This window comes from Rhinatrema bivittatum, chromosome 3 (genome assembly GCF_901001135.1).
Source record: "Rhinatrema bivittatum chromosome 3, aRhiBiv1.1, whole genome shotgun sequence".
NCBI classification, from domain to species: domain Eukaryota; kingdom Metazoa; phylum Chordata; class Amphibia; order Gymnophiona; family Rhinatrematidae; genus Rhinatrema; species Rhinatrema bivittatum.
The window spans coordinates 32,331,718-32,351,952 of NC_042617.1; the positions used below are offsets into that span (position 1 = coordinate 32,331,718).

Here is a 20,235-nt window from a genome sequence, read left to right on the forward strand (position 1 = left end):
ACCATCTGCTGGAGACAATACTGGCAAGCTGTCACTGCAGGGGTCTATATACTGTGACATCAGCTTTGCTCTGTCTCCATCTGCTGGTAGAATTGCATAACTCACTTGTTCTGGATTCATCTGACTGGATACTAAGAAACCCTCACTCTTTTGCTTGCAGTTAAGGAGAGGACCTGATGCAAATATGGATTTGGCTCAAATGTATGTGCATTTGGAGGTGGCATAGAAGGAAAATGTATTTCTGCTTACATTTCCTTTGCAGTTCCATTCTTAAAGAGCTAAAAGCAGCAAAGAGTGCTACATAAGGCTTCATATTACTGTGACTGGGATTTTTCCACATTTGGTCTTTAATATAATCTGTATTCACTGAACAAGTTTTTACACACTTCACTCAGAAGTGAAGCTGCACAAATCCGTATAGACCATAAGTTTAATGCAACATTTTAGAGCCAATAAAGAGGCTTCCAATCTTAATTAAAAACTGTAGAACTTGAAATACTAAATTCATGTGTGCACACATTTACAGTCTCACCACCACAAAATCAAGATGGTGAAAAGAAAAACAACTTTGGATTTAATATAAAGTGATCAGAGATAAAGACAAACTAAAGTGAGAACATTTTGTCATTTCCTCCAATTCACATGTGGTTCTCAGCATCACCAATATTGCTGATGTAAAATGGTAAAAAAAAAAAAATGAAGTTGCACTAAAACAAAAAGTACATTCTTAACTTTTGCACAACTGACATGCTTGTAGAAAAAAAAAAAAAAAAAAAGGCCATGTGCACAGCCAAGTCTACAGAATTAAAGATTTCAGATAAAGCCGTACACCATCGATAAGAATTACTTCAGAGAATTCCACACAAACCAGAAGGATTTCCAGTCTCATGTTTTCATATAGTAGTGTCTAAGAACAAAGGACAGCTGAGGCCTTGGATCCTTATAGTTTATCATGAGTGGCACTCTTAGTACTTGTATGCATAAGCCACATTATGATCAATCTCATGATATCACTTAATACCACACTGCATAGAGTCCATCTGAACAAGTAGCAGCAGGGAACACTCCCATATACATACTCAATACAAATTAAAAAAAAAAAAAGTGTGTGTGGGGTTAGGGTCTATTCGTCAAGATTACCTGCAAAGCACCAATAGCAGCACTCTGGAAACGCAGATCTGTTTTGAAGTCCTGAGCAATTTCACGCACCAGACGCTGGAAAGGAAGTTTGCGAATCAGCAGCTCAGTGGACTTCTGGTAACGCCTGATTTCACGCAGAGCTACTGTACCTGGCCTTAAATTTAAAAATGCACTGAGTTAGTGAAATGCTATAGTTTTACAAAAAAAAAAAAAAGAATTATATAGCTTATTAAACTTGACAAGCAGCCTTTTAATTCCTGTTCAAAGCAGCTTCAATTTCTTGGGGAAAACAAACACTTAAAATACTAAAAACTGGTTTTAGAAAGTGTTCGCTTTCTAACAAGAGCTTTGCAATTCTTCCAAGTGCATGGGCTGATTTACCCATGTCAAAGAATGTTTAGTAACACAAGTTTGCAACCTTAAAAAAGACTTTTTCCTTGTACATATCGCATTTGCTAACCACTTTCATACATGCCTTAATTTAAAATGTGTTCCCTTCTCACCCTACCAAACTCATGAAACTGGTAGATTACTATTCATGACTATAAACCTGTGGCATGTCCAACGCTTCATTTCCAAAATCCTTCCCTAAGCATTAGCATTGTTTGTTTCCCTCTAGGTCAAACACCTAGGCAGATTCCTCAGGATGGATAACTTTAAGTGTCACAATAACTTCAGATACCCTGCTCCTGATTCAAGCTATTCTATTTTCAACTACATTCAAAGCATTTAAAAAATAATCCTGAAACAAAAATGCAGGCAATGTAAAAATAGGTAACAGAAGAAAAGTTCAAAAAAATTTAAGACCACAGTTATGGGTAGGGGAAGCAAGAATCCAAAAAAGGGTTTCTAACTTCAGGAAACAAAAAAACCTCCCATCAGCAGGAACGCGTTTATTTTTAGTTTCCTGCCTTGAGCATATTTTGGCCAGGACAAAAACTTAAGTAAACGAGTCGTGAGGAGAAATTCCACTAGTTCATTTTGGCTCTTTCCCCTCTAAAGCTAGCCTCCTCTTTCCTCTGCACAAGGCTCTCTAGATGCAGGTTCATTTGAGTGTAAAATCGTTTATCCTACGCCCTCTCCTGGTCAACGACCTCAACTGCGCCGACACCAGCGGCAGGGAAAGCACTTCAGGACAGAAGCAGAACTGAGCCAATCCGGCACAGTGTCAGAGCGCTTACGGGCAGTACAATGACATCAGCTTCTATGTAAACAGTGTAGTAGTAGGCGAGCCACCAACTAGTTAAACGCTGCACATCTTGGAAAAAAAAATTACTATGCGATTGTCTGGTCTAAGACTAAAGACGCCCTCCCGAACGAATTAAATGATGCGTGAAAATTATAACACCTCTAAGTTATTTACTGCTCTCTCTCTATATATATATATTTATTTATTATCCCCATCTCTCTTGGAAAGAAAACAAAAAAAAAGAGCAATGATTTAATTAACTGCCTTTATTACATGTATTAAAAACGAATTAAATCCGTTTATGTATTAAAATACAGACCACAATTTTATACCTATTTGTTAAAATATAATACAATGCACTTTCGATTAAATGCTTCTATGACGTCCGATTAAAATAATGAAGTGCTCGGAATTATTTTTGTACCTGTAACGATGTGGTTTCTTGACCCCACCAGTAGAGGGCGCACTCTTTCGGGCGGCTTTCGTGGCGAGCTGCTTCCTTGGTGCCTTGCCACCAGTGGACTTGCGGGCAGTTTGCTTGGTACGAGCCATGTCCTTAAGCGCTCCCTCTCAAATCTAACCATAAAAAAACAAACCTCCACGTTCAAGAACAAACCAATGGGAGGAGAGGGAAAAAAAGGTTCTTTCGAAAGTTTAGGGTCTCCGATTTAGAAATAAGATGCCTTAAAAATAAGCCTCCAAATAATTAAAACAGGGTACACGGATTATACAATCGATCTCCTGCATATAACCAGCCCTCTCGTTTGAAACGGTGGCGCTAGACAGCTGCTGCTCCCACGAGTCCCGACTCTCATTTGCCAACATTTCCGTGCGGTACACAACTTGTCCGGAAACGACCTCCAAAAATGTTTTTTTTTTTTAAATGATTGCTATTACTCGTCTAATAAAAAAAAAAAGATTAGAAACTGTCGCAGAAGCCTCTCCGAACATTAAAAGATTTATGCATAGAAGACATCCGGGAAAAAAAATGCAAGTCTCCCCTGAACCTCATGCAATGTATGCGTGCATTGCCCTCCCTCATCCGAGCCACACAGCAATATTTATATTTAAAGAGTGTAAGAAGATTTCATTCGGGGGTCTTCAGTAACCCTGTTTCATGTGCATCCTCCTGCACTCGTCCCTAAGCAGTACCCAAACACGCGAGCATCCCCAGCCAGCTCTCACTGCAGTAAACACATAACCTGCTTCACTCGCCCGTAAAACCATCCGGATTGTTTTGTTACGTTAAAATTAAAAAAAAAAAAAAAAAAGGAGTGGGTCCGTTAAAGTTTTAAGTGTCGCCCGAGAGGGTCTTTCCCTCTCCTCACATTTCTTGTTCGTTATTTGTTTCCGATCGCTTCCAGGCGCCTCGCGCCGGGCAAAACATACTCCAAGAGGGGAACAATCACAATGTAGCAGTGGATCCCAGGCAAAGGAAAAGCCACATTAAACGCGACTCTGTAACATTTTGCTTCCAGAAGAAAAATAAACAAAAAAAAGTTGTCCAAGCATGCGAGGGGAAGCGCGTTAGTTTTCAACCCCCTTCTCAATGCAATATTTTTCTGTTGAACGTTAAGTTGAGACAGAGGGAAAAAAAATAAATATGGTCGGTAACCAGAGGAAAAAGAAAAAAAAAAAGAGACAAGATGGTGAAGCTCAGCAACAACTGGGGAGCAAAAAAAAAAAAAGAATCCAGTGCAAACTGTCTACATTTTACACCCAATTTCTCCACGTCCCCCCACTCAAAACCCTTCGCCGCTCACTTAACTCTGTTCCCGAAACCCTTCTCTCTGCCCCGGTGCTACCGTGGAGGGGAAATAGTGAAGATTCGCCGGGCTTTTTATCGAATAAACCCAAGCCGCCTCCCCGGGAAAGGGAGAAGAAGGAGCACGGCGGCGGAGCAGAAAGAGAGCAGGCGGGGAGAGGGGGGGGGGGGTGACGGCGACTCTGCACAGCTCCAGCCGCTTCTCCCGCAACCACTTTCTCACCCCCTAAAAAGTTAGCGGAGAGGGCTGCGAGCTGCCGGCCGGAGCTTCCGGCGGGCGGACGGGACGGTTTCGGAAGGGGCTTTAGCCTAGGCGCCGTCCCCAAGCAGGGGAAACTTACCTTGCGCGCTGCCTGAGCGAGAGCACGAGCGGCGGCTGCTGCGGCGGCGAGCGGCGGCTGCTGTACAGGCTGGCTGCAAACACAATTGAAAGATGGCTGACTCTGGGCTATCCCATAAACCCCGCCGCCGCCGCACGCACGCACGCACGCGCGCGAACCCGCCGGCCTCGCGCGCCCAGAGCGCGCACACGCTCCCTGCCGGCCAATCAGGCGCAACGGCGGGGAGGTTGGGTCGGGCTCGCGCGGCTCTGTATACAAACACTGGAAAGCGTGCGCCTACTTCGGCGCGAAACAAATCGTCCTCTTCCACACACGCGCGCACCCCCGCGAGCTCCGCTCTCCCCTGTGTAGTTATAATCGCTGCAGCTGCAGCTGCTGCTTTCCTCGCTTGAGGGGGGGGGCTTTGGGTTTTAAGTGTGAAAACCCCTGCCACTGGTGAATTGCGGTGAGTTAACAGTAAGGTCGCTTCAGGATTTATTCTGTCGGCTAACTTGTGTCTGACATCAGCCTGTCACATCCAGCAATGAGCTGTGCTGTCCTTTCCAGTTCTATTTCACAGAATCTGCATTTGTTCCTTTTACTAGGTTTGATTTTGGTGCATTATTGTTGACATTTGAATGTCTCTCTGGCTTCTCCGCTCCTCTATACTGATGTATGTCTGTCCATAAGTTTGAACTCACCTTTTTGCACAGAAGTTTATCTGCTAAGCATTTAACCTTTCCTCCAGTTTCTTACATCTCTCCTCTAATTACTTTCTCAGAGGAATTCAACTTTGTTAAAGATCTCAGTGTTTTCAGCAAAAAGACTTATCCTGCTAACCAATCTGTAATCTTGTTTATGAAGATATTAAACAGAACTAGAACAGAACCCTGAGGCACTACACTCATCATCCTTTCTTTCCTCTGCGTGAACTCCATTTACCGTGTTCTTGGGACCCACATCCTGGCTACTCAGTTTTTATTCATTTTTAGGAGTTTCATAATTAAAAACTAATTAAATCCGTTTATGTCCTCTTTTGTCCTTTTCTTCCACAAATCCCCCTCCTGCTGGATCTTCTGTCCTTCACAGCTCCCCTCCCCCACAAATGGAAATGTTTTATGCATTTAATTTCCATTTTTTTTTACCTTTTTAAGGGCTGCAACCCCTTTAAAAATATGTTGCAAGGAGGCGATTCATCTACATAGTATGCAGCAGGATGGGATAGAGCAGGCACTGACAGCCCAGAGAATGAGATCGCATTGGCACAACTGGAGAGTAGGGTGTCAATATAGAAAGGTAGAATCCACAGAAGACAGAAAAACAATATGACAGATTGTAGGCATATCAGGAGCAACATTTACTCTGACCACAAGCAGCATGTGCTTTTCCTTTGCATGCAACATCAATTTGCACCCATGACGCAGAATGTAAATGACACAGCACACATACATACCTACCGTAGGCACAAAGGACAGCAACACATGCAACAAGCATGCACTGTATAAAAGCTTAAACTGTGGCACACAAATTAAAAAATACATTACGCAGCACCTGCTATGCCAGCATGCTAGACAGGCATAACATATGAAAGTAAACTTGCTAATGCAGACACAAGGCATCATGCTGGATACTGACACACATGTAAGCAAAAACAGGGCGGCTGTTGAGGATGGTCCACTGCTCACTTCCTTTGAATTCGCAATGAGCTCTGGGAGACACAGACTTCCCTTCCTGAAAAGCAGGAGGAAGGGTGCCCTTCTCTAACCTCTGGCTCTGGACCATCACCATTTAGGTCTGGCAATCACCATTTAGGTCTCAGCAAACAACATGCTCTAGGTGGAGGCACTCAAGCTCTTCTGCAAATGCATTATTTCTTCTCAAAAGGTTTGGCATAGTTTTTTTTTACTCCTTAGCAGTTATCTTTCTCTTTGAGGGATAAAACCATATGCCCATTTACCCCCAGCATCCTGAACAACTATAGCTCCAGTTTCAGTGTAACTGTTCGTTAATCTGTCTGTATACGGTATATGAGAACTGTATCTTGCTGTTCATGGTAGCGAGGTTTAAGCTCTATGCTCTTTCTTCTTTCAAATTCTTTATAGCTCAGATCTCCCAATTTTGTGAACTTGATGGGACATTAGTCATACTTGATGAGGTTTCTTTTTTTTATTCTTTTCTGCTTTTTACTTGTTTATAATAATTGGATATACATAAGTTATACTAAGTTATACGTAAGCTGTAAACCGTTAACTACTATTTATACATAATCTGTAAACCGTTATGATGGCTCTACCAAATGACGGTATAAAAAACTCAACAAATAAATAAATAAATAAAATAAATATGATTTAAGTCATTGGCATTTGAAGAATAGGTATCTTGACATTCTTTTGTTTACATGCTTAAAAATATAAAGAAAAACAATTAAATATAAACTGCTTCTGGGCTTGTTTATATTTTGAATTTGGCAGTTTCCTTCAGCTCAGTCAGAACCAGGGCCGGGATCTGGTGTCGTGAGTCTTCAGACACAATGTACACAATGATTGTTTCCCCTGTTTTATGTCATCTCCTAATTTACCTCAGCCCAGTCAGTGCAGCGACGGTCCTCAGCCAGGGAACCATGTCCAAGGGCCATCCAGAACCCTGCAAATGCAGGCCCTAAATCCAGGCCATAGGTGTCACCTTTACACGCTGGCTATGACTTCCTCCCTGAGAAAACTGAAGCGATGACAAAAAGTTAAAAAAATATATTTTCTGAAGGAAAATTTGTTGGTAGACAAATTAGTCAATACACAGAATCTAGTTGAATATTCTTAAATTGGTATTGGGACATCATATAAATCTAGGAAAGTGAAAAATAATCATAAGAACAGAAGAAATTTCCATATTGGGTCAGACAAAGGGTCCATCAAGCTAAGTATCCTGTTTCCAACAGTGGCAAATCCAGGCTTCAAGAACCTGGCAAGTACCCAAAAATTAAGTATATCCCATGCTACTAATGCTAGTAATAGCAGTGGCTATTTTCTAAGTCAACTTGATTAATAGCAGGTAATGGACTTCTCCAAGAACTTATCCAAACCTTTTTTAAACCCAGCTACACTAACTGCACTAACCACGTCCCCTGGCAACAAATTCCAGAGTTAAAGTCCCATATGGTCCATTTTCAATTATTTAAACATTTTTTTCATAATGCAGACAGCTGTGAATTAAAATAAACATTGTATTTCCATTTCGCAGAAAAAAACCCCATCCACTCAAGACTGACATGTTATGACTCCCCAGGGCCTGCAAACGCTGCCTGAGCACTGTTCCCACGCCCAGTTCATCTGAGGAGTGGAAGACCCAGGGCCCTCTGTGCCACTGGGCCAGCACTTTCTTCTGCTCCTTTTAACAATGACCTCATCTTCATATCGTCTGCAGACCAAAATGATTTGTATTTCTCCAGCTTTAGCAGCGTTCTCTTTCATAAGAACATAAGAAATTGCCATACTGGGTCAGACCAAGGGTCCATCAAGCCCAGCATCCTGTTTCCAACAGTGGCCAATCCAGGCTACAAGTACCTGGCAAGTACTCAAAAACTAAGTCTATCCCACGCTACTGATGCTAGTAATAGCAGTGGCTATTCTCTAAATCAACTTGATTAATAGCAGGTAATGGACTTCTCCTCCAAGAACTTATCCAAACCTTTTTTAAACCCAGCTACACTAACTGCACTAACCACTTCCCCTGGCAACAAATTTCAGAGTTTAATTGTGTGTTGAGTGAGAAAGAACTTTCTCCAATTAGTTTTTTTGCATTTTTCCCACTGGCAGCTAAAAATTTATAAGGGTAATCCCTAAAGTTTAACAGATGTTTGTGGCGCTTAGGCGTTTCTTGGATAAAAACCACTGTGGCTTTTTGCATTATAATTTCCTTATGTAAGATGTGTCTTTTCCTGAAGGTATTAAGGCCTTAACATTCATTGAGATTAGCCATTTTGTAGGCTAAGCTACACTATTAAGGATTGGGCAAATGCACTGAAAACAAAGGTATAATGAGAGAATAGACTCAATGAGTGTAACCCCGACCATTTGTTATATTCTTTTCCTAAGGTGAAAGTAAATCCCCCCAAAAGTAACCCACCCACCCTCCCCTATGTGCAAAACCACCATGGAGGATGGAGGAAGTGACATCACCCGACCCGATGGCGGCTTAGATTCCGAGCTCCGCTCTTCCTGCAAATTAATCGCTCTTCATCCTCCTCAAAAAAATAGCGAAAACCCGGCAAAAATTGCCGTATCCCCTTTGGTGACCGACTGATGGTGTCCAGAAAAAAAAATCACGGACCTAAATCAATTTTCATTTACAGCTGCGGCCGACCAGCTTCAGGGCAGCATGGCTGATCCCGATCGGGGTGAGCAGAGGCCCACCTCCCCCTTTACAGCCGAAGATGGCAGTGAACCGAGGGAATCCGAGGAGTCGGCAATCACTCGAGCTGACTTTCAGCGATGGTTTGGTGAGCTGAAAGAGGGCATGGGAACTTTAAAAACTGAAATACAGCAGATAGCTGCAGAGCTCCGATGTGACTTTGCAGGCCTGAGGGACCGCGTGGACCCCATAGAGACTCAGGCAGGGGAGCAGAGTGAAGCAATAACGGCACTGCAGCAAGAAGTAGATCAGCTGAAACAGGGAGTGGGAGAGCATGCAAGCTGGTTAGAGGATTTAGAGAACCGATCCAGAAGGGGGAACTTAAGGTTCAGGGGCATACCTGAAGGTGAAGACTACCAGGACTGCACCAAAATAATACAGGACATGTGTAGTCTTATTGCTTTCATCTCTAGCATTGTAAAGGAGAAGATTTATTTTCTTTAATTCCAAGAGCGCAGCCTGCGCAGAAGAGACGTCAGCGCTGTCAGTGTGACACTGACAGCGCTGACCCACGGCTTTTGCTTTATAGAAGAAATACCCCCTCTGATTAAATTGGATAGGGCACATAGAGCCATCACCAAAATGAGAGGAAACACACCCAGAGATATTGTGGTGTGCTTCCACGCGTATGAACTCAAAGAAAAAATACTGCAGCAAGCGTGGCAGATTCCAGACTTTCAGTGGCACGGGGCCAAAGTGGAAATCTTCCAAGACCTGTCTCCAATTACTATAAAGAAGAGACGCAAATTCTGTGAAGTGCTACAGGTCCTATGGGCAGGAAACTACCGTTATAAGTGGCTATTCCCTTTTGGACTTCAATTTACGATACAGGGTGTCTCATCAAGAGTCAAAACTCTGGAAGAAGCTTCCAAACTGCTTCGAGCGGCCGGACTACCGAAACACTCGCTAGAAGCAGATAAGACGCACGCTTTGGGCTATCCCTCGGAGACCCCACAGAAATGGCAGAGGGTCCAGTATGGGGGAAAACGTCTAAGAAGACAACCGGATGGCCAGCTGATCACCAGGGAATCCGCGCCATGAGTCAAGAAGGTGCCAGGATGTGACATTGGGGCAAGCTTTAGTTAGCAGTTGACAGCCTTTTGGCTTTTGCAGTACATAATATTATTGTATTGATGCTCAGAGTTTAATTGGAATTAGTTACATCACTTTTGGTATACTCTCACACACAGCTTTTTGAATGAGTGGAGGATGTTAATAGCAATTGTTACAGAGAGGGGGTGTGTGGGGCCGCCAGAAAGGTTTTTGTGTGGCGTTAGTCCTCCGGGAGCAACCGCCGCTGTTATGGGATGCACTGAAGGGGGGAGGGGGGCAGGGTAGGGATTGGGAAAAGAGGATGGGGGTAGGGGTCATTGACACTCAGCGGTCCTAACTTTTCAATACCGAGATGGAAAGAGCAGGTGGGTCTATACCATACTTTTTGGAAGTGAAAAGGGCCGAATACATACAATGAGGAGGTCAGGAAATCACAGAGGAAGGGGGAGAAACTCTTAACATGGGTGAATTAAGAATGATGTCTTGGAATGTTAAGGGGCTTAACTCTTTCTATAAACAAAAACGATTAATACAACTTATACTATCATAAATATATATGCCCCTAATGCAGGTCAAGGTCCATTTTTTGAGAAACTGTCCACCATTCTCCAACAGTGGGTGGAAGGCTCCTTAGTAATAGGGGGGGACTTCAATATCACCCGGTATCCCTTTTTAGACTTGAGTGGGGGAGGAGGGAGTCATTCCAGACGCCATAGAAAGGGCCTGAAAACCCTTCTGAGAGATTGGAATTTGATAGATGCTTGGCGATTATATCATCCCTCAGAGCGTAACTACACATTTTACTCAAAAGTACATCAAACTTACTCGAGAATTGATTACTTCTTTGTTGATAAAGATATTATTAATAAGACTAAATCCACAGAGATATCACCAATTACGTGGTCTGACCATGCGGCTATAATACTAACACTACAGAAATTAGGCATACAGTCAGGAGAAAGATTCTGGAGGCTGAATGTTAGCTTATTGAATGACCCTGAATATTGTAGAGATTTGAGTCAAGAGATGGAGCAATTTCTAGAGGAAAACAATAATGGGGAAGTGTCTGCTAACACATTATGGGATTGTTTTAAAGCAGTGGTGGGAGGCAAATTAATAGCACAGGCGTCATATGTACAGAAAACCAAGAATAGAAGGCGAACAGAAATTATGTCCCAATTAAGTAAACTAGAAATAAGACACAAACGTACTGGGGAACCAGAGGTAGCTACCCATTTGGACAAATTGAGAGAGGAGTTGAAAGATCTAACAATAGGAGAAATAGCATTTCAAATGGACAGCGCCAAACAGGAATTTTTTGAGGGGGGGAAATAAAACTGGGAGGTTGCTAGCCAGAAGACTCAAGGTTCACGCAATGCAGAATCAAATTTTAAAAATAAGATCAGAGATGGGCAAGATATTATTGGATAACGAGAAAATTCGCCAGAGGTTTATTCAATTCTATCACCAACTGTATTCTAAACAGAAGGACATATCTCAAGAAGCCATAGATTCCTACCTAGAGAATATTCAGCTGCCGTGCACGGAGCAGGCCCAACAACAATATCTCAATAAACCCATCTCAGAAGAGGAAGTTTTGAAAGCGATTCAAGGGTTAAAAGTGGGGTAATCACCGGGCATAGATGGGTTCACGGCCAGTTTTTATAAGACTCTGAGCTCCCTTATTATTCACCCTCTGGCACTGGCATTCAATAATTTATTGAGGGAGGGAGAGATTGCTGCTGATGCTAATAGATTTGGGATTACAAACTTAGCCAAACCGGGAAGGGATACCATGCAGTGTGGGTCCTATAGACCCATATCTCTAATCAATCTAGACCTAAAGCTGCTGGCAAAAATTCTGACTATATGCTTGAGTAATATCGCAACCTCCTTAATACACTCAGATCAAATGGGGTTTGTCTCAGGCAGGCTAGCGGCAGATAATGTCCGGAGAGTGATAGATTTAATTTGGTATGCACAGAGTAAATAACAACCAATAGTACTTCTCACCATTGACGCGGAAAAAGTGTTTGACCTAGTCCATTGGGAATATCTATTCTCAATCCTGCGGAAAATGGACCTGGGAGGAAATTTCCTGACATGGATTATGAAGCTATATTTCAGTCCCAGTGCCTGCATAAAAGTAAATGGGGGATATTCGAAGTCTTTCCCGATTGAAAGGGGGACCCGACAGGGATGTCTTCTCTCTCGCCACTTTTGTTCGCTCTTTATTTGGAGCCTTTGGCCATGAAGATTAGAAACTCCCCGGCAATACAAGGGGTTCAGGTAAGGGCTCATGAATACAAACTATCTCTATTTGCTGATGACGTTCTATTTACTATCATACAGCCACATGCCTCACTGCCACATCTGGTGGACAATTTAGGACACTTCAGTAGGGTATCAGGGTATCAAATTAAATATCGAAAAATCGGAACTATTGAATATCACCTTGACTGGCGGTGAAATAAAAGCTTTGCAACAGAAATTTACATTTAAGCTGGTTAAGAAGACAATCAAATACCTTGGTGTCAAAATTGGCCCAGACATCGAGGAGCTCTTTCAGCACAATTATGCCACATTATGGAAAACGATTAGAGAAGATTTACAAAAGTGGGAATGATTAGAACTCTCTTGGCTGGGTAGAATTTCCACAATAAAAATGAATGTACTCTCTAGGTTGAGCTACTTATTTCAAACTTTACCAATTCAGGTAGCAGCCTATGACCTACAAACATGGCAAAAGCATTTGTTCCGCTTCTTATGAAGACATCGCCCTCCTAGGGTAAGCAGAAATGTACTGTGTCTCTCTAAGGATAAGGGGGGCCTGGGGGTCCCATGTCTGCTAAAATATTTTGTAGCGGCGCAATTGCATTCCATCCTTAACTGGCATTTACCAGGCAGCCACAAATGTTGGGTACAATTGGAAAAGGACCTGTTAGCGGGAATTGGTCCGCATTCATTAGTGTGGCTTCCACGGAAGCTTAGACGGCAGCCGGAAACCACTGTTCCCACTATTGTCTTCACTCCCTCTTTACGTTGGAAGAGGGGGATAGTGGGAGACAGAGCCTTGTTTATGAAATCTCCCATCTTTTTTAATAAAGATTTTGAGCCTGGAAATTCATGGAGTATAACGAATCGGTGGACTCTAAGGGATTGTACTAGTTTTGAACATGTGTGGAAACAGAGAAAACTCAAAGAGTTTGTCGAGATAGCTGAGGAATTTCAGCTACCACTGACGGATAATTTCTTCTATCTACAACTAAGCCACTACTTATCCAAAAGGGGTGTGAGAATTGATTTAAACAAGGGTAAATCATTATTTGAGGGTAATTGCGACTATGCGGAAAAAATTAAAAAAGCGATCTCCAAGATTTATAATATCTTAAATAAAGATTTGGAGTCAATGCTGTCGCACATTCTCCAATGGGAGAAAGATTTGAACACCAAATTGAATCCTCAAGAGTGGTTAGCTTGTTTTAATACAGCTAAGAAATGTTCAGTTTCTGCTTTAATAAGGGAACAAAATTACAAAATGCTGTATCAGTACTTAACGCCGGAGAAATTGCATAGATATTACTCAACATGCGTGGATACTTGTTGGAGGGAGTGTGGTGAAAAGGGGACATTTCTGCATATTTGGTGGGAATGCGAGGCAATTCGGGGTTACTGGCACATGGTAATCAGGCTGATACTTGAAATTACGACTGAACATGTTCCCCCTGATCCAGCAATTTTTCTTCTAAACATCTACCCACATGAAATATGTGAGCAGAATGTTCATTTAATACAACAGGTTATCCTGGCAGCTCGAGCTGAAATTGCATGCTCATGGAAACAGAGAGCAGTGCCTCCGCGAACAAGGGTTCTTCAAAGACTGGCAAAAGTATGGTATCTTAGCAAGTTGACAGCCACAGACGACAACAGATGAAAAAATACATGACTCAATGGAATGGATTTATCGCTTGGCGGAACAAACAAGACCTCTTATCCATACTTGGTACAACTCATTCTTCATGAGCAACGGATTGTTGGGGGAGGGTAGGAAGCGGAGGGGGGGGAAATGGAGAGATGACAATACAAAACAAAAAGTCTAAGATGTACGATGTATGATGTATAAATTACATATTTGATGCCAGCAGAATTATATAGCAGAATTTTATTATGTATCAATATTTCTTTATAAACATATGTTGTTACATTTACAAAATATAAATAAGAAAAAAAAGCCCACCATGGAGGTAGTGTCCCATGTAGAAAAGATCCGCTCCCCACCCCGATCCTCCACTCCCACTCAATAACGTTGCAGATTACCTTAAACTGAAATATAAAAAGCAGCAATTGTAAACTTCCTACGAATACCTTATCAAATGTACTAAAATTAACTCAGTCACAACTAAGGGATAAAACTTATAAGTCTTGGAAACACATTGCTATATATACTCTCCAAACCTTTGTTTAGGGCATACTCCATAAAGTATGGTATGTTGATTATCTTGTCGCTGCAGTCAGCCCTGGTCTGAGAGTTGTGCTCCATAATTATCTTCTTGCCGGCGTAGTCGGCATCTCCCCTGACCGGCACGCCGCCATTTTGGAGTCGGATTCACCATCAACGTCGAATGAGAAGTGGTTGAAGGAACAGCAAATGATACCGCAAGTCCTGCTTGTTTGAAGGCCTCGTCAGCTTCCACTACGGTCTTGATTCGGTAAGAAAGTCCCTTGATTTGCAAAAGTAGGACAAAGAAAACAGCCGTCGATAATTGATATTAACTGCCCGAAGGGCTCCAGTCACTTCCCGCAAATCATAGCGTTTCCGCAGCGTGCTTGCAGCAAGATCACTGTAAATGGACACATCATGACCTTTCCATGACCAACATTGTTTTTCTTTTGCAGCATTTAAGATAGTTTCTTTTTGTTGGAAGCTATGGAGATTGATCACGATGTCCCGAGGCTTGTTGCCTTTGCGGGGGCCTAAGGATCTGTGCGCCCGTTCAGTTTTTATACAGAGATCTGACTGTGGTGCTTCTCCATCTAGCGTATTTTTGCCAGATAAGAGGTATTTACAGAACTCTTCCGCTACTTCAGAACAATTTTGATAGTCCGGGTTTTCAGGAATCCCTCGAATCCTCAAATTCGATCTCCTGGATCTATTTTCAAGATCCTCGAGTTTGTCAGTCAAAGTCTCAATTTCCTCCGTTAAAGATTTATGCTGGCCTGCTAGTACCGACAGCGGCACCTCATGGTTCTCCACTCTCGAGTCCATATCGTCTATGCGGTGTTCCAGCGAGGCCAGATCTTCTTTGATCTCAGTTACGGACGCCAATAGTTGTCCATAATGCTCTTAGTTCTTTAAACCATTACTTTAGTTCGGTTCTAGATGGTAAATCAGCTATCTCTTGAAGGGGGTCCAACGCAGTCAGTGAATTTGGGGCTGAAGATTCCATAACCTGCTCACTCAGGCCTTCCGCTCCCGCATTGCATGGCTCACCGTCTCCTGCGGTGAACTCTGACGGTAATTTGCTAAATGCAAATTGTTTTAAATTCGCTGTTCTCTTTCTTGTAGTCATCAGTATCCTTCAAGATTTCCATGTGTAGCCTGCCAGTTAATAAGAAACTTCACAGTTCAGCTTTAAAGCTCAAAAAGTGGGGTTGAGATCGAAGCTCCAAAATCATGTGGTTATCTTTCAGCATGGCAGAACATCAGCCCCCTCTGATTCGTTTTAAATGTGCTACATGCTAACTTCATGGAGTGCCCCCTAGTCCTATTATCCGAAAGAGTAAACAACTGATTCACATTTACTCTCACTCATTAGTTGCCGATATCTTTTTACAGTCAGGATAGTATCATAATTCCTGCTTCATGAAAGCCTTGTCAGCTTGCTGTATTATGCTGCAATTCTAACAGGATGGAGCATACACCCATGGCTGTGGAACACGCTTGGTAAACTTGTGGTGCTTCACCAGTTGTGGGACGTAAGGAGGTAAAATAGCAGTGGTCATGTGCTATCTACATATGAAAGGATTGGGATGCTCTCAAAAGCTCATGGACAGCGATATTTGTGACTAATTGTTATGTTAGTCCAATGAAGGGTATCAGAGCCTGCAAAGAATCCATGCAAATAGCCAGAAAGCTTTCTCAGGTCAAACTACATACCATGATTGCATCAAGCCAACTTCTCTGAGTCTGCCAGAAAACGTTGCACGCTGTCTAGCAAAAGCAAAGGGAGATTTTGGCCATTTTGCAGATCTCACTGTGATGCAACTTTATAACCTTTTCTGAAAATTTCATACCATTATAAATCAAATTTGATATTAGTAGAAGCAATTATTGATAATCATGTGCTTTGCTCATCTGGGCTGTAGGCAGAGTGGAGAAAGCCATGGTTCTGATGGCTGATTTGGGGATGGGAGAAAGAGTATTCAGCTGCTCTCTAAAGAAAGAAAGATTGGCATAACTAGATGTTATTGTTTGTAAGGTTTTGGGTGGACCCTTGGACACTGTGTCAGATGACCACGCCCACAGGGGGAAGTCCCGTGAGGGGCCACAGGTCAGGCTCAGATTTAGGACACACAACACAGGAGTTGTGAAGCCACCAGAGGTGGCAGTAGTGAGTAGAGATGAAGCCCAGCTGGGCTTGTAGTCCCTCAGGACATTGGAACAACGATCCCTCAATGGCTATCCTGTAGTGGAGAGAAACTGAGATAGAGAGTACAGTGGAGCATACACAGGGTTCTGGTATGGAGCCTCGTTGGTTGAGTACTCACACGGCGGTTTCTCCTGGAAGGTAACACAGAAGCTGGAATAGAGGCAGGCCCTCGAGGAGAGAGTACCTGGTTCCAGGGAACAGCTCTGAGAGAATCTAAATGGTAACTCACTGATGGTATAGGCAGCGGGTTCTTCCAAGCAGAAGTGAGCTCAAGCAGCAAGTCCGGGAACATGGGCCCTCGAGGAGTGAGTACCGGTTCCAGACAGTGACCTGAAAGAAAAGAGAGAGGCCCTCGAGGAGCGGGTACCCCGATAGAGTAAGTCCAATAAGGAGAGGCAGAGTAGCTAGGTACGGAGAGCGAATCTCATCCGTAAGGAGTCCCTTGCGTAAGGAGTCCCTTGCTAACTCGATTAGCTAGCAAACAGACAGGCCGATACAGTAAGGAGCGGTAGGAAGAGCTGCGTTAGTGCCGGGCGCACTCGCGGTTGCCGCACGCACAGTCTGGCTCACCTACCGCTCGATACCGTATTGAAATGTCATGCAAATGCAAGCTGCGTCCAAGAAGCGTCCGTGAAGCGTTAGGCCCGCGCAACCCATTTTACTGTATAGAGAGCTATACAGTATCCTGGGTGCGCTGGCCTAACGCTTCACAGACATGCTGGTATCTGTCATTTCAAATGACATTTGAAATGACAGGTACCAGGAAGTGGACGGTTCTCCTATGCTCGGGATTACCAGTCCTCTCGCCCCTCCTCCCGAAGCAAGGCGCAGGGAGGGGGGGAGAGAGGACTGGTGAAACGACATGTAAAGTATAAAGCAACGAAGCGACTTACTTTTCTTGCAGCCCTCCTCCGGAGATGGACCGCAGCTCCCCTGCCTCCTGGGGGGTAGCTGGCGGCGAAAGTGACCCTGCCGGCGAAAATGGATGCCTGCATGGGCGAAAGCGGCCCCTGTGTGTGCAATTTGGCCGCTCAAGACGTGAGTATTTGCAGTGCTGCCTTTTCATGCAGGGTTGTTGCTGTTTGAGTTCTGGGAGTTAGTGCTGTTTTAGTATGGCAGGTTTGCTATTTAGATTCTGAGGTACTTTTGGGAGGGTTTTGTATTACTTCACAAAGTGCCTGATAATGGAGAGACTTTGAGTCACTGTTACTGTTACTGAAGTGACAACATAATTTGAATGTTTTTCCTATGGCGAGTAGTAAAGTGAGAAAATTCCAGATCAGTCCAGCCAGCCATTTCAGAGATTATCTTCTTATCTTATGCTGTCCTATCTCCAAAAATCACATATGATATATTCATCAGATGTTGTGATATGATTTCTGATCCTTATTTGTATTATATACACATATGTGTGTGTGTATATATATATATATATATATATATATATATATACACACACACATATGTATACACTTTTAAATATTAAACTTTGTTTTGTATGTATATATATTGATATGATTTTACAGGATTGTTCTGGGAAGGGCTTTAGTGGGGATATAATAATTGTTGAGTTTAATTATCAAAATGTATGGGGTGTCTATGGGCCTGAAAATGAATTGGGAAGTTGGTGTAAGGCTAAAGAACCTAGTGAAGGGGTTCCCAGATTTGTCCTGGTTTCTCCCAACCACTCAGGTTTTCATGATCTTTGTTGGACGGATAGGAAGGAGGATCAAGAACAGTGCGGGACAGCACAGGTCGTTAGACAGTGCAAATATATTATAAGTGAGGGAATTGAAGTTGATATTGGTTGGAACAACTGCACATAATGGGGTAGATTTTCAAAGGGGTACGCGCGTACAATACGTGCGTACCCCCCCAAAAACCTACCCCAAACCCCCCCTGAGCGCGCCGAGGCTATTTTGCATAGGCTCGGTGGCGTGCGCAAGCCCCGGGACGCGCGTAAGTCCCGGGGCTTGCATGGAGGGGTGTGTCGGGAGCGTGCCGCGAGTGACGCGGCGTTTCGGGGGCGTGCTGCGAGTGACGCGGCGTTTCGGGGGCGGGCCCGGGGGCGTGGCGCCGGCCCGGGGGCGTGGGCTCGGCGCGCGCAGGTTGCACAAATGTGCACCCCCTTGCATGTGTCGACCCCGGATTTTATAAGATACGCGCGGCCACGCTCGTATCTTATAAAATTCAGCGTACTGGTGCACGAACAAAAGTACGCCCGCGCGTACATTTATAAATTCTACCCCAGCATGTTACACTGTATAAAAATTTGTTAAGGAATATTTGACAGAAATGTTTGTAATTGATATTAAAACAAGTGTATGGTTTTAATGTAAAGATCGGATGTGGATGGATGTAAGAGTGTGGATGTGATAGGTAGTTTTTATTTGCCTAGATAGGGGTTTATGGTTGCATATGAATACATTTATAGGAATAAACATCGTTGTGATATTTTATGTTCTCTAGAAGTGTAGTCACTATGGGCCTGATTTTAAAAAGCATTTACTCGAGTAAAAACCAGGTTTACTGGAGTAAATTCACTTTACTTGAGTAAGTGGGTTTTTGAAAATTGCTACAATATATGCCACAAGCCGTAAAGCCCATTAAAACGGGCTACATCCCTCTGTCTCTCACCTCCCCCTCATTCTCTCTCCCCTCACTCTTCACCACCCCCCTCCCCCTCCTCACTCAGTCCCCCCTCTCCCTCACTCCCTCCCACTCAGTCCCCCCTCTCCCTCCCACTCACTCAGTCCCCCTCTCCCTCCCTCCCACTCAGTCCCTCCCTTCACCCACCTCCATTTCCTCCCGGCGCCGTAAGCGCGACTTCCCGCAAACCCTCACCCGGCTCCATTGACTCCTCCCGCTCCTGCCGGCAGATCTCGGGGGGGGGGGCGCGGGAGTGACACCCCCCCCCCCCCGAGATCTGCCGGCAGATCTGGGGAGGAGAAGTAGCGGCACCGCGCGCGCGCGGCGCCGCTGCTTCTCCTCCCGCTCCTGCGGCCCCACCGCCATTTTTTTTTTTCCTGATCGACGTCCTTGCCCGCACATGCGCAGTAGAGCTGCGCTCTACTGCGCATTTGCGGGCCGTCGGTCACAGGCCATTTATAAGGTAGATTGACTTGTCTATAGGATTTACTCACATAAGTGCACTTTACTTGAGTAAATGGCTTTTGAAAATTGCTACAATAGTAGCTACATTTACGCATGTAACTCCTTTTGAAAATTACCCCCAATATGAGCATAGGGAATATTGTGATAGTATACCCTCTGTGTTTGTGTTGCCTTGATACTGAAGACAGGCAGGGCTAGAAGGGCTGGAACCGGAGACAAGGCCTGGAGCAGGAGACATGGTGGGTCTTGGAGGTAGGGCAGGGCTGGAGACAAGGGCTGGAAGTGGAGTCAAGACATGGAACTGAAGCCAGGGCTGTGACTTGAAACAAGGTCTAGGACTGGAGACAAGACCTGGGACAACAAGGACAGGATGAGGCTAGGACTGAGCAAGGAACGCAAACACATGAAACAAGGAACTAAGGTACAGCAAGTGTCCTAAGACAAAACAAGATAAACAGGCAAGAAGGCTTAAGCAGGTCACAAGGCAGGGCTGGGTGAGCCTAGAAGGCCCGAAGGCCAGAAGGCAGGTCTAGAAAGACGGGGAGGTCACACGACAGGGCTGGAAGGCAGGGGAGGCCACTAGGCAAAGCAGGAGCA

General features: G+C 43.9%; 1 protein-coding gene across 1 annotated transcript in view; it reads right to left on the reverse strand.

Annotated features, from left to right (window-relative positions):
* Window positions 1-4,589, reverse strand: part of LOC115086763 (histone H3.3) — a 41,102-nt gene extending 36,513 nt beyond the window's left edge. The window contains exons 1-3 of the mRNA XM_029593061.1: window positions 4,436-4,589; window positions 2,754-2,905; window positions 1,141-1,294 (exon numbers count right to left, since the gene is read on the reverse strand). Coding sequence (XP_029448921.1) covers window positions 1,141-1,294; window positions 2,754-2,881 — 282 coding nt within the window. The 5' untranslated portion in view covers window positions 2,882-2,905; window positions 4,436-4,589. The remainder of the gene's footprint in view (window positions 1-1,140; window positions 1,295-2,753; window positions 2,906-4,435) is intronic.
* Window positions 4,590-20,235: the final 15,646 nt, after the last annotated feature.